Source organism: Brassica oleracea, chromosome C7 (genome assembly GCF_000695525.1).
Source record: "Brassica oleracea var. oleracea cultivar TO1000 chromosome C7, BOL, whole genome shotgun sequence".
Classification (NCBI taxonomy): domain Eukaryota; kingdom Viridiplantae; phylum Streptophyta; class Magnoliopsida; order Brassicales; family Brassicaceae; genus Brassica; species Brassica oleracea.
Window position 1 is genome coordinate 19,487,652 of NC_027754.1, and position 12,164 is coordinate 19,499,815.

Consider the following 12,164-nt stretch of genomic DNA (forward strand, 5'->3'; position numbering starts at 1 on the left):
AACCCAAAAACTAGACTATAAACCTAAACTCTATATCCTAAACCCAAATCCTAGACCTTAAACCCAAACCGTAAATTTTAAACCCAAATTATATACCCTAAACCCAAAACCTTAACCATAAGTCCAAACGGTAAATCCTAAACCCAAACTGTAAACCCTAAACCCAAAACCTATACCCTAAACCCAAATCCTAAACCTAAAACCCAAACGGTAAACCCTAAACCCAAACCCCAAACTTAGATGCTATAGGGTTTGGGTTTAGGGTCTAAGACTTTGGTTTAGGGTATAGGGTTTAGGTTTATAGTCTTATTTTTTGGTTTAAGGTATATAATTTTGGTTTATGATCTAGGATTAGGGTTTAAGGTATAGGGTTTAGGTTTAGGAGTTTGGATTTGGGTTTAGAATTTAGGGTATAAGGTTTAGAATTTAAGATTTATGGTTTAGGGTTTCGCTAGCGGCGTTAACGTCGTTAAAATTAGCATATTTATTTTTTTAGCTATTTTTTATTTGATTTAATGTTTTTTAGTTAATAATCTATGTGACATTTTAATTGGTCATTAAGAGTGTGGTGAATTTAAATGTTCACCCTAGGGGGTGAACCTAAGTTTTGTTCATAATAGATTTAATCACAATCCGCCTAGACAATTTTTATTAATCTCAACTAGACCTTGACCCGCGCGCCAGCGCGGATTTGAATTTTCGGTTTTTGGTTATTTATTTAATTAAATAATGTATTTGTAATATTTGATGTATTATATTCATCATGTAAATAATTTTTTTGGCATATTAAACCATCTATTTACGATGAATATTCGATATCATATAAAAAATTGAACAAATAGACGTAATTAGAGAATTGTAGACAATATATAAAAACAATGGTTATTAATGTAAAATATGAAGAAATATTATATTATGACTTAGTATGGCATAAAATATTATAAATTAGTTATACATGTTTAAAGAAAATAAAATGATTTTTAAACTTCTATGAAAAATTTAACATATAAAAAAGGGCGATGAATTAGTCATCAAATTGTAAATAATTTCATAATTTTATTAATAATAAATTATTTATAGTCTTTGTTTTTCGTCAAGATAATTATTAAATGTCCATAACATTAATATGTTAAAATGCCATATTATGAAAGCCCTTGTTGTAACCGTTTTTTTCCGGGAAGTGTAACAAAAAAAAAATTACATTTAACTCTTCGTTTTGTTTAAGTTTGTGTCGGTAAAAGATTAAAAAATCTCTCTATGTTTTTCAATGTTCAATTTGAAGCTTATTATGCGGAAATCATACGCAAATATAGGCAATTAGTTGGAATATCTATATCTTTATATTTTTATAAATTTTAAATTTATTGTTTCCTCTTCTGCAATAGCAAATCAATTACCGAAGTAATAGATCAATTGGTTGGAATCAAATCTATTCTTATAATTAGTGTAATTATGGTTACAGTTTCTATATTTAATAGGTACATTAAAGATACGACATTGAAGATATTCTGTTTTGATTAATAGAAGATATTAGATTTTGAGTTTGTATTTATTGATTTGTTTTTTTATAAAGCTTAGAAAATCAATGGGATGATTGGTTGGTTGATACATCCTATAAAGAAAACGAAAACTATAGGTGGTTTGAATATTGTACATCGATCGATGCATGATGTAAGTTGACTATATAAAACTTGAACATGATCATTTCAAACCAAAGTATATGTAGGTTACATGCATTTTTTATATTGTAGTTAATATATTTTAAATATTACATAAGTCAAATGATTCACGTTTTCGTAAAAATAAAATTCAAGTTCATTATTGAGCCATACTCGTACGTAATAAGCTACGTTAAATATGATGCATTTTTAGGTTCATTTAATGACATTAAATTTAAATTTGATTAAGGAAAACTCATTAATTTAACTGGAAAAGACAAGCATTAAAATAAGTAAATTTATTTAATGACATTAAGTTTAAATTTGATTAAGTAAAACTCATTAATTTATCTGGAAAAGACAAGGATTAAAATATGGAGTTTAATTTAATTCTCAATGGCATGGAAGTGTAAATAAGTTAAAAAATTTAGGGGTATTTTTTAATGGGTACTTCTTAATAGAATAATAGAGATAGGAAACAATGCATTTTAAATCTGATTAAAATTTTCATTTTTTTCTTTCCTATTTCATCCCCAACCCAAAAAGAAGGCAGATCTCCTAACTTTAGATATTTCAAAGTCTGTTTTATTTGTTTCCTGTTTTTGTGTTCTCTCTTTTGCTTGATGGTAGGATCTCAAGTTAACAAGATAGGACTGTTACATTCCCCCAAAACTGATCGCTGTGTGAAAGTATCAAGCTTTGAGCTTGATGATTCTCTCTTCCCCTTCTCTCTCTTAGCATCTGGGGAGTTCAGTGTTCCTTCCAAGACTTGAGGTAAACCAGACAAATGGGTTCTCACTAACTTCACCTTTTCTTGTCTTTCTTCTTCTTCTGATCTTTGCTTATATAGTGTTTGAACATCTGTCTTAATTAAAGATGGAGCAGTGCATTGAGAAGAGGTTTGTGTGTAAGTTCTGTAACAAGAGGTTCACTTGTGGGAAATCACTGGGAGGTCACATCAGAACACACATGAGCAACAAGAACTCAGCTGATTCAGATGAGGATGAACACAATAAGCTCATGATCGATGAAAATGGAGGTCAATCTAGCTACGGTCTGAGAGAGAATCCTAAAAAGAACAAGAGGTTTGTGGATCAGAGAGAGATGATGGCTCTGAAACATCAACAGCATCAACCACAACTGCTTTATTGCAGAGAATGTGGTAAAGGTTTCCCTTCTTCAAAAGCTCTTTGTGGTCACATGGCTTCTCACTCTGAGAGAGAGAAGATTGTGATGGATAGTCAATCTGATACTGAAGCTTCTTTGTCAACTATAAGGAGAAGATCCAAGAGAGCTGTGAAACATCATCATGGTAGTAGCATCATGATTCAATATGACGCAGCATCTTTTGATGAGTCTGATATTGAGCCGGAACAAGAGCAAATGGCATTGTCTCTGATGATGCTGTCTAGAGATGATTCAGGTTTCAAGAAAGGACATAACTTGGTTGTGAACAACTCTTTTGCCGAGTCATCAGACAACAACTCTGTGATTCTTGAGACTAAGTCTTCTTCAGGAGAACAGCTGAAGAAGATCTTCAAGGTGAAGGGGTTTTGTAAGAAAGACAAACTTGGAGGAGGAGTTGACCATTTGAGAAATGGTGAGGACAATGGTTATGTTTCAGATAATTCTGATTCTGGCTACTTCAGGAATGGACCAAAGAAGTTGGGCTCAGATGTTACTATTGATGGGTTCCTCAGGAACAAGGCTGCAATGGGATTCAACAGCTCAGAGAATAAGAGCTTGAACAGATTCAGGGCAGGATCAGAACGTTCTTCTTCGACAAAGTATGATCTGAGGAAAAGCAGAACAAGCTTTCCTACTTACGGTCGGAAGAAAATCAAGTATGAGTTGACTGAATCAGTGTATGACAGTGGTGATCAGCATAGCTTGGAGACTGAATCTTGTGCGGAGACAATCAAGATTCGTAGTAAACCCCCAATGGTTAAGAAAGCAAAGAAGAAAAGCAAAGGTCACGAGTGTCCGATATGCTTCAGGGTGTTTAAATCAGGACAAGCTTTGGGTGGTCACAAGAGATCACATTTCATTGGGAATCATGAACACAGGACTTTGGTGATCCAACAACACCAAGTGGCTCATGAGATGCACACTATCATCGATCTCAATCTTCCTGCTCCTATTGATTAATGAAATCACTAGCAACAACAATTTTGTTACTCATTGTTATTGTTTCCTCTCTGATTTTATTTTCTTGTTACTTCAGATTCTAGAATACTTTTGGTTCGGAAGGTAAATCAATTTTTTTCCTATTTTATTTGTTCATAATCAAATCAAGAACCGGTGAAGTTGACCAAACTTTGCTATCTTTTGCATTCTGAATCCTCTTTTCTTGGCCACCAAGAAAGGTGTTTATGATACTTCTTGCTATATTTTTGAATGTATCATGCTAATTCATGGATATTTATAGCAAAAGTGTTGCTGTAAAAATATGTTTTACATTATAGCTTAAAATATATGTTTAGGTAGGGTGTATTAATCTCCGAATCATCAAGACATTTAACCTACTTTTGTTCAAATCATATATTCTACCTTGACATCAAACAGTGACAGCAATGAACATATCTCTGTTTTATAACCAACCAAGCTTTATATAATACAAAGCAGATCATGTTTGGTCCCATCTTACAGAAGACAAGATATACAACACCACTCCCAACAATTAACATCAATCTACTGTATAGTAATTGTACTCTCTTACAATGTTTAAGGTTTGATTCTTTCGGATTATTTTTTCCTGAAACTATCATATTAAGATCACTGTTGCAGGATTGCCTGCAGGAGGGCACCTTTGTCTCCTCGGTCTTCTTGTTGCTTTTCCCCATCCTGTCAGCTTACTGTCTTCAAGTCCCACCACTGATACGGTCTCTATCACTGGCAGTGCCATTGACGGGCAAACTGGAGCTTGGCTTATGCTAGTGACCACTCGTTTTCTTTTTGAGTTTCGTCGAGCAGCTACTCCAGAGGTGTACTCTCTGCTTTTCATAAGCCCACCAAACAATTGGATATCTTCATTGACTTCGTGCCTCGATAGAGAAGGGAGTCCAGGGAGAGTATCTCTCTGGAAATCCCGCTTCGGTCTTCCCCGTCTTGCTTGTCCTCTTCTTGGCCTGTTTGAACCCGTCACTTCGAATATCAGATTCTCAGGGACTAAGGGCTCTGGCATGTACTCGTCTTCCTTGGTGGGATGTAAATTAAGGGTCATGGCTTCAAAGTAATCAATCTCCCCAGAAGAATATCCTTCGTGATCAGCCTTTCGTTCTAACTCATCACCCTGACAAGTGATAATGTCTGCGAACCAAGAGAGCGGACTTTTCCCAGCCGCATCAGTTGAAGAGGAAGCTGCATCGTCGGGAAGACGTTGGTGACCAGACAATGAGATGGCGACTATTGCTTGTGCTGCTTCCTTGATGAGTTCATCCAAGGAGTTTCCGTCTTGGCCTTTCATCAATCCCCATGTTTCTTCATTTGATTTCTCACTCTCTCTATCTTCTTCTTCACTCTCCAGAGTAGGGGGAGCTTCCAAATCTATACAAATTATTCCTTTTGTTTTCACTCTCAGACTGGAATGCAAGGCAGAATCTTCGTCATCCTCACTAGCACATGAATTAAGATCAATGTAGTGTCTGAAGTTGCCAGCCTTGTTTCCTTCTTCCTTTCCAACACGAAAGGCCTTAGTACCATGCTGGTCAGCAGAAACCGAGGCATCGCATGGCAAGTTGATATCAAGGTCGCGCTTAACCAAGTGATTCACTTCCTCCTTGAAAATAGTAGGCTTCTCAAAGATTGGGCACCCAATGATTTTTCTACCATGTGGATTGATCATTTCAACTCTTCCCACGTTGGCATTATAAGAGCATGAAGCAGATGATCTCAAACTCTTCTGAGGTGAAATACTATTCAGGCCGTCCCCTGTGTCAGTTCCATTAATGGATTGATTTGTCGAAGCATTCAAATCCAAGAAGCCATTAGATACTTCACTTCTGTAAGGTGGCTTAGGTTTTAGCCAGGGTAACCCAGCTGATCTTTCCTGCTTTTTTGGCCCTTGAAGGCTTTCCAAACTCTGGTTCTTCACTACCTCTCCCACAGAACCATTTGGTTTAAAGCCGGCTGAATGGAAATTTAAGGCAGCCTCCTTCGACCCTGAAGAGAATCCATGATAAATCCCGTTAGAGACAGGACTTCTCATCTCAAAACTTGAATCTGTCCTTGCATGAGCGACAAAATTCATGTAGGGATTCGTTTGAACTGGGTAAGATTTTTGATGTGAGATGCTCCTAGGATTCTCCCATGATGAAGACCAGTGGCTCCATGGTCTTACCAAGTCAGGGCGGTAGTCATTGTGTAACCTTGGAGTGTTAGATGCCACACTTGATTCCACGTAGCTATCATAAGAAGCTTGAGGATTCTTTGAACGAACTTCCAGCTCACGATATACTCTTTCTCCGGAGAATACTACCTTGTTATGATCAGTTGTAGGATAGCTCTGAGGTTGAAATCCATTGCTAGAGAGTGCTTGTGCAGAATGGGAAGGCAGCGGCACCTGGTCTCTCAGTGTGTTTCTGCTATGCCCTATTAACACAGTCACATGAAAGCATTAGAGAAATAGAGGATAGGCAAAAGTGGCTACATACTGAATCAGCACACAATTCAAGTCCATTCTATGAGCCATGGGCATGTACATGCATTTTAAGACACTACTATAACATAGTTTCAGCTAATAAAACATGTGAGCAGGAAGACACTCAGAAAGAAAGCTTGCGCCTCAGGTTTATATCATTCCAGAGATTAGAGAAATGAAACGAAAATGAAGAGCATGCCACTTGTTAAAAAGGTCACCTGCTTCCAGGACCATCCATCCGTTTTGACTTGTCTTTTTCTCCAACCACTTTCCATGAACATCTACATTGTTTCTCCCATAGTGAGAATGCATGTCCCTGGATAGAGAAACAGGTTCTGAATCTTGCCACCTGAGTGGCTCATTCAAATCAGCTAAGCCACTTGAATTCTTCAAGTCCAAGCAAGACCCTGAAGAATTGCTCTGATAAGAAGCATCCGCTCTTCCAGATTTCGACCGTTTGAACTGAGGGAAGATTGTAATCTCATGGTTATCACCAGTTTCATCACTATCAAAATACTCATCAGCAGGGAGTTCAAGATCAATCAGTTTTCTCCCGCCCTTCAAAGGAGCAACCTCGTTCCCGTCTCTTGAACTAAACCCATTTTGCAAACGACCGTTACAAGCTTGAGAGCTGATCCCTTCTCCATACCCTGGAAGCTGCCTTTTACTTGCAGTCTCAGACGTATAATCACTAAAATTAAACTCTTCTTTAGAGTTCTTTCCCTTTACTTCATCCACCAGCTTCCTCTGGACTCTGTACAAACGGTGAAGTTCATGCACCTGCCATCAATACAAACAAAGTCAAAAATCTTTAAATGAGGAAAGGAAACTCAATAGCCTAGTAGAAAGAAAGAAAGAAACCTGGTTCTTAAATACAGCTTCGTGCTCAAGCATTGTCTGTTTCATGAAATCTCTCTCGTACCCTCCTGAATATGATGAATCCGCCGCAGCAGCATAAGAATCTCTTATCGAGCCGTTGTGATAGTGCAGATTTGCACCATCTCCGCCGCGGCGATAAGCAGACCAACTACAAGTATTGAAATCTCCACTCATCGAGGGTAAAAAGGTTTCACAGTGAGTGGACGACTCTTGCTCCCTCATTCCTCTCTCTCTCTAACGAAGGCTAGATTCTGCGCAATTTCACAGTGCTTTGATTCAGATTCAAACTTATGTAACCACAGGGTTCACAATCAAGTGATTATATACAGCTTTTCAATAACTTATCTGTAGCATCTAATAAGCACTAGATCCTTGTTTATTTCTTTTTTGAAAATTCAAATCCAAATACATATTCGCAATCGATTTGACTTATAAATGACTTAACCTAATTCATCAAATAAAGCATCACAGATTAACAAATAACTAAAGAATTAAAATAAAAGAGGATATATAATATAAAAATTAGGTTGATAGAGATTGTACCTCTCATCATCTGATCGCACTTTGAACAGACGATAAAAATCATCTTTAATCGTTGATTATTGGAAACACTTACTCCCAAATCTTATCGATAAATGAAAAAAATATTGAATTAAGAAAATTAAAAAGTGAGAAATTAATTAAATACCGAATTTTGAATCAGGAGAGATACAAAATCTACAGTAACGACGACAGTTTAGTGTTGAAGAAGAGAGCTAAATAATCGGAACACCATGGAAGAAGAAGAAAGCTCTCAAGCCGTCTTCTACAATCTCTCTCTCTCTCTCTCTCTCTCTCTCTCTCTCCTTGTCTCTGGCTTTTCTATCGCTCAGATTCTATTTGCGAATGCAATAACCCATAAAAGAATAAGAGCTTTTATATTCCTTTTTTAATCGGATTTGTTGTTTTCTTAAAATAAAAACAAATAAATAAATACGGAAACGAAAGACGCTCCTAATAACAACAGTGACGTGATATTTTGTCAACACTCGCTCCTTCCCTTCTTCTTTTTTTTTTCTCGTGATCTACTCACTTTTACATTTTCTGTTTTTAGAGATTTTTTTTTTTTTTTGAAACTACTGTTTTTAGAGATCTGAGGAGTTTTTAATTGTACTTTCTATATTTTTTTCGTTTTTATAACAGTAGTTTATATACTGATAAAAAATATGACTTAAGAAGACAGATCTTTGAATGCGGACAATGATTTAGCACGGAAATAAGATAGGATCGAAAAAATATTTTATTTACGTTACTTTACGAAAAGAACAACATTTTTTTGACAGCCTTAATATTTTAAGCCTTATTATTTATACTTATCTTTTTATATATGATTTAATTATAAAATCGTGCAATGGTGTGTATGTCAGTAATTTACATCTATATCCTCACCGGATCTACTCTAGCTTTACATAAGGAAACAGGGCATCACCTAACAATTTATAATTCATGTAGAGATAAAATAGCAGACTGGTCCAAATCCATCCTTATTTTGTAAATATTACAAGTCATTTCTAATTTTATAAGTCATAGTAATGTTTTCTTTCAACCAGAAGCAGAAATAAAAAAAAATTATATTAAATGATAATTAGCATGCTATTTTAAGACCCCTTCTCAAAAAAAAACAAACTATGCAAAAAACTAAATTACAAGTTTGATGATAACATTATTAATTTCTAAATGAAGCATCAAATATTTATTAAGTTAGGTAGATAAAAGCCAGTGGGGCCTACTTGTGAGCCAACTTTAAGGTTTTCAGTTTACGTTTGTGGGGGTGTTGATGACAAAAAAAAATGTGGGTGCGAAAATAAATACCCCTGACCTTGTGGATAATTACGAGTTTTGTGATTATCGTTAGAAGCTTTGTTTTTCTGGTCGTTCTTGATTGGCTAGTTATCTCTACTCTCTTAATAAAAAAATCAATTAAAAGGCTGTTTTGTGGAGATTATTACATTAACTGCCTCTATTCCGGAAAAGCATTTTTTTAAGTCCTGACACGTGACAGGTGTTTTAGTGGACGAATATATATCATACATACGCATGATATATCTATTCTATTAAAATATCAGTGTGATTCATTAATAAAATCATGGTCCAACTATTATTTCTTTTATCTTTATCATTATTTAAAATATTATTTATTATGTTTTATGTCATTAGACCTATATTTAAATTACCAATTGAAAAGACCTAAAAAGATGTAAAACAAAAAATATACCCGCCCTTTTTAAGGGCGGGTCAGAATCTAGTATATTATTAAAATTAAAATATCATCAATAGCAATATAAATCTATTCTATTAAAATAGCAGTGTGACCCATTGATAAAAGTATGGTCCAACTATTATTTTTTTTATCTTTATCATTACTTAGAATATTATTTATTATGATTTATGCCATTAAACCTATATTTAAATTACCAATTGAAAAGACCTAAAAATATGTAAAACAAAAAATATACCCGCCCTTTTTAAGGACGGGTCAGAATCTAGTATATTATTAAAATTAAAATATCATCAATAACAATATAAATGAAAATTATTTAAAAATATAGTGATTTTTTAATAATTTCATTAATATAATTATATTAATTAGCTTTCCATATTTAACTCAGTTTAACAATTTCATTAATTATATTACCTTAACAATACATCAATTCAATAATAATATTACCATAATAATAATAGTTTAGATTTTTATTTATTTAATCAACATTAACTTTGTGCTAATTATAAAATCAAAAATGTAAAATAACTGAGTTTTGCATATGGTTAAACGTTCGTTTTAGTTTGTTTTACTAAATTTTTTTTTAATTTTAGTTTCAATCGGTGAAAAATTATGTAAACATTTTTTTATTGATTGATTTATAACATTGTGATATTTTACATGATTAACTGGACCGATTCTAAAACAATTAGAGGATTGACTGATCTCGTTCTCCGTGTAAGATACTGCTTTTTGGTTTCATTAGATAGATTGAATGAAGAAAACTGTTCTGCTATATTAATCTACATTTATTCAAATTGAATTTAGTTCTACATTTTGTTAATAAAATAACTTAAATCAAAATAATAAAATGTATTACATTTACTGTCACTTAATTTTTCACTCCATATAATAAATAAAAAAAAACTCTTTTTATTTTACTTAATTTATAACACATAGAAATAATCTTTTTTATTAGTTTATAAAACCAGCTAGGTATGAACATTGATTATTCATTTAGGTACAAATTGTTCTTTTTGGGTATTAATTTTTTTAATTAGACCCCGCTATAATATTATAAATTTATGTGTGGGTGTTGAGTTGGGTCCTTCTGTGTCTGGATGAGTTCGGTTTTGATGTATATAAACCTAAAAATATCTAAATAACAAATGTATCTGAAACGGGTTCGGATATTTGTACCAAAAATAATCATATTAACCGATTCAGTCCATGTCTTTTGAATACAATTAGTTATATTATGATCCATCTAAAATATATAACATTAATTATGAAAAACAAATATTAATATATAAAAATATAAGAACCAGTATCCGTGTGGATGCGCGGATTAATCTCTAGTACTAGTTTATAAACGAATCTAAAGAGTTTTTGTTTGAAACTTTTGAATTTACATTTGAGATATTTTTGTTTTGGTTTTACAGTTAGAGAGAAACTAAAATTATATGGTCATGAAATGGATCTCGACTATGCTTTTTAAATTAGTTTGTATACTCTAAATGAGGATGTTCCAAAACAATTTGATGTTCTAATATATAAGATGTTTTCAACTTTCTAGGTAACTTTTAATTTATTAAAAACTGTGTAACCAATCATATTTAATAATCTATTTTGTAATTAGTTGAATACAATTATTTTATAGTTTTAATGATATTTTCTAGACAAAAAAATAATTTTTTTTTTAATATGTGTGTTTTTTGACTTTTTCATAAATGAGGGAGTAAGAAATATATAAAATGACTTGGGCTGGGCTCCTAAAATAATTAATTTATAAAGCTTCCTAGCCCACACGTTCTTAACTTTGTATATCGGGCCCCGATATTCAAATGTTCACTTTCATAGAAGCTTTGGTTATTTTCAAGATTGTTTTTTTTTTTTTTTTTTAATTATTTTCAAAAAACATGCCTTTAGTTTTCTGTATGTTTAACAAAGCTTCTGCATTGAGGAGAAGAAGATATAAACTATGAATATAAGATCAGATCATTCAAGCTTGTTTTCGAATCGTAAGGTGAGGAATGACTTAGCTTAAATGAGTTAGCTATTTATCTAAGGCAGTTACAGGTTCACCTTTAGTTTCTTTTAACCAAAACTAACGCAAGTAACACTACAAGAAAACAACGGTATTCTGACGGACATTCCGACAGAAAATGAAATCCTCGGAATTTTCCGAGGAATTTCTGAGGAAATCCCGAGGAAACCCAAAATTTGGGTTTCCTCGGAATTTCCTCGGAATATACCGACGGAATTCCGAGGAAACATCAATCCGTCGAAATATTCCGAGGAAATTCCGACGAACTAGTGATCGATCGATGCGTTTTTGAACATATACCCATCGATCGATCACATTGTTACGCTTTGGTCCATCTTAGTGATCGATCGATGCGTTTTTGGACATAAATCCATCGATCGATTCGTTTATAAAAAAACATTCGAGATTTTGAAACCCCAAACACTAGTTCCTCGGAATTTCCTCGGAATATTCCGAGAAAATTCCGAGGAACACTTGATATCCTCGATCGATCGATGGGATAATCCCATCGATCAATCACATTGTTACGCTTTGGTCCATCTTAGTGATCGATCGATGCGTTTTTGGACATAAATCCATCGATCCGTTTATAAAAAAACATTCGAGATTTTGAAACCCCAAACACTAGTTCCTCAGAATTTCCTCGGAATATTCCGAGGAAATTCCGAGGAAATAGGGTTTTTAAACCGAAAACAACGTTTT

The 12,164-nt window shown here is 33.8% G+C and overlaps 3 protein-coding genes across 7 annotated transcripts in view; 2 read left to right on the forward strand and 1 right to left on the reverse strand.

The window, feature by feature from the left end:
- Positions 1-2,239: 2,239 nt before the first annotated feature.
- Positions 2,240-3,928, forward strand: LOC106304554 (zinc finger protein ZAT9-like). The gene is made up of 2 exons (XM_013740953.1): positions 2,240-2,432; positions 2,535-3,928. The coding sequence occupies exon 2, from the start codon at positions 2,535-2,537 to the stop codon at positions 3,804-3,806; it is 1,272 nt and encodes a 423-aa protein (XP_013596407.1). The 5' UTR covers positions 2,240-2,432; the 3' UTR covers positions 3,807-3,928.
- Positions 3,929-4,223: 295 nt separating this feature from the next.
- LOC106305966 lies at positions 4,224-7,994 on the reverse strand. 3 transcript variants are annotated; one of them, XM_013742405.1, is made up of 5 exons: positions 7,889-7,960; positions 7,720-7,800; positions 7,159-7,427; positions 6,516-7,077; positions 4,224-6,248 (listed from the first exon to the last, which is right to left on the reverse strand). In XM_013742405.1, the coding sequence occupies exons 3-5, from the start codon at positions 7,396-7,398 to the stop codon at positions 4,423-4,425; spliced, it is 2,628 nt and encodes an 875-aa protein (XP_013597859.1). In that variant the 5' UTR covers positions 7,399-7,427; positions 7,720-7,800; positions 7,889-7,960; the 3' UTR covers positions 4,224-4,422. The 3 variants fall into 3 exon arrangements, with proteins under 3 accessions (XP_013597859.1, XP_013597860.1, XP_013597858.1); XM_013742406.1 differs by lacking the exon at positions 7,720-7,800 and having other exon boundaries at positions 7,865-7,994; XM_013742404.1 differs by lacking the exon at positions 7,889-7,960 and having other exon boundaries at positions 7,720-7,843.
- Positions 7,935-12,164, forward strand: part of LOC106305968 (eukaryotic translation initiation factor 5A-2-like) — a 16,484-nt gene continuing 12,254 nt past the window's right edge. The window contains exon 1 of one of the 3 annotated variants that reach the window (XM_013742407.1): positions 7,935-8,021. In XM_013742407.1, coding sequence (XP_013597861.1) covers positions 7,950-8,021 — 72 coding nt within the window. In that variant the 5' untranslated portion in view covers positions 7,935-7,949. The remainder of the gene's footprint in view (positions 8,022-12,164) is intronic. The other 2 variants (XM_013742408.1, XM_013742410.1) reach the window with 2 other exon arrangements.

Excerpts from the sequence above, each read along its gene's own strand:
- LOC106305966 (XM_013742406.1), bottom strand. The coding sequence starts at position 7,398 with ATGAGGGAGCAAGAGTCGTCCACTCACTGTGAAACCTTTTTACCCTCG. Across the intron at positions 7,078-7,158 it reads AAGCTGTATTTAAGAACCAG|GTGCATGAACTTCACCGTTT; the intron begins GTTTCTTTCTTT and ends TATTGATGGCAG. Across the intron at positions 6,249-6,515 it reads ATGGATGGTCCTGGAAGCAG|GGCATAGCAGAAACACACTG; the intron begins GTGACCTTTTTA and ends CTGTGTTAATAG.
- LOC106304554 (XM_013740953.1), top strand. The coding sequence starts at position 2,535 with ATGGAGCAGTGCATTGAGAAGAGGTTTGTGTGTAAGTTCTGTAACAAG.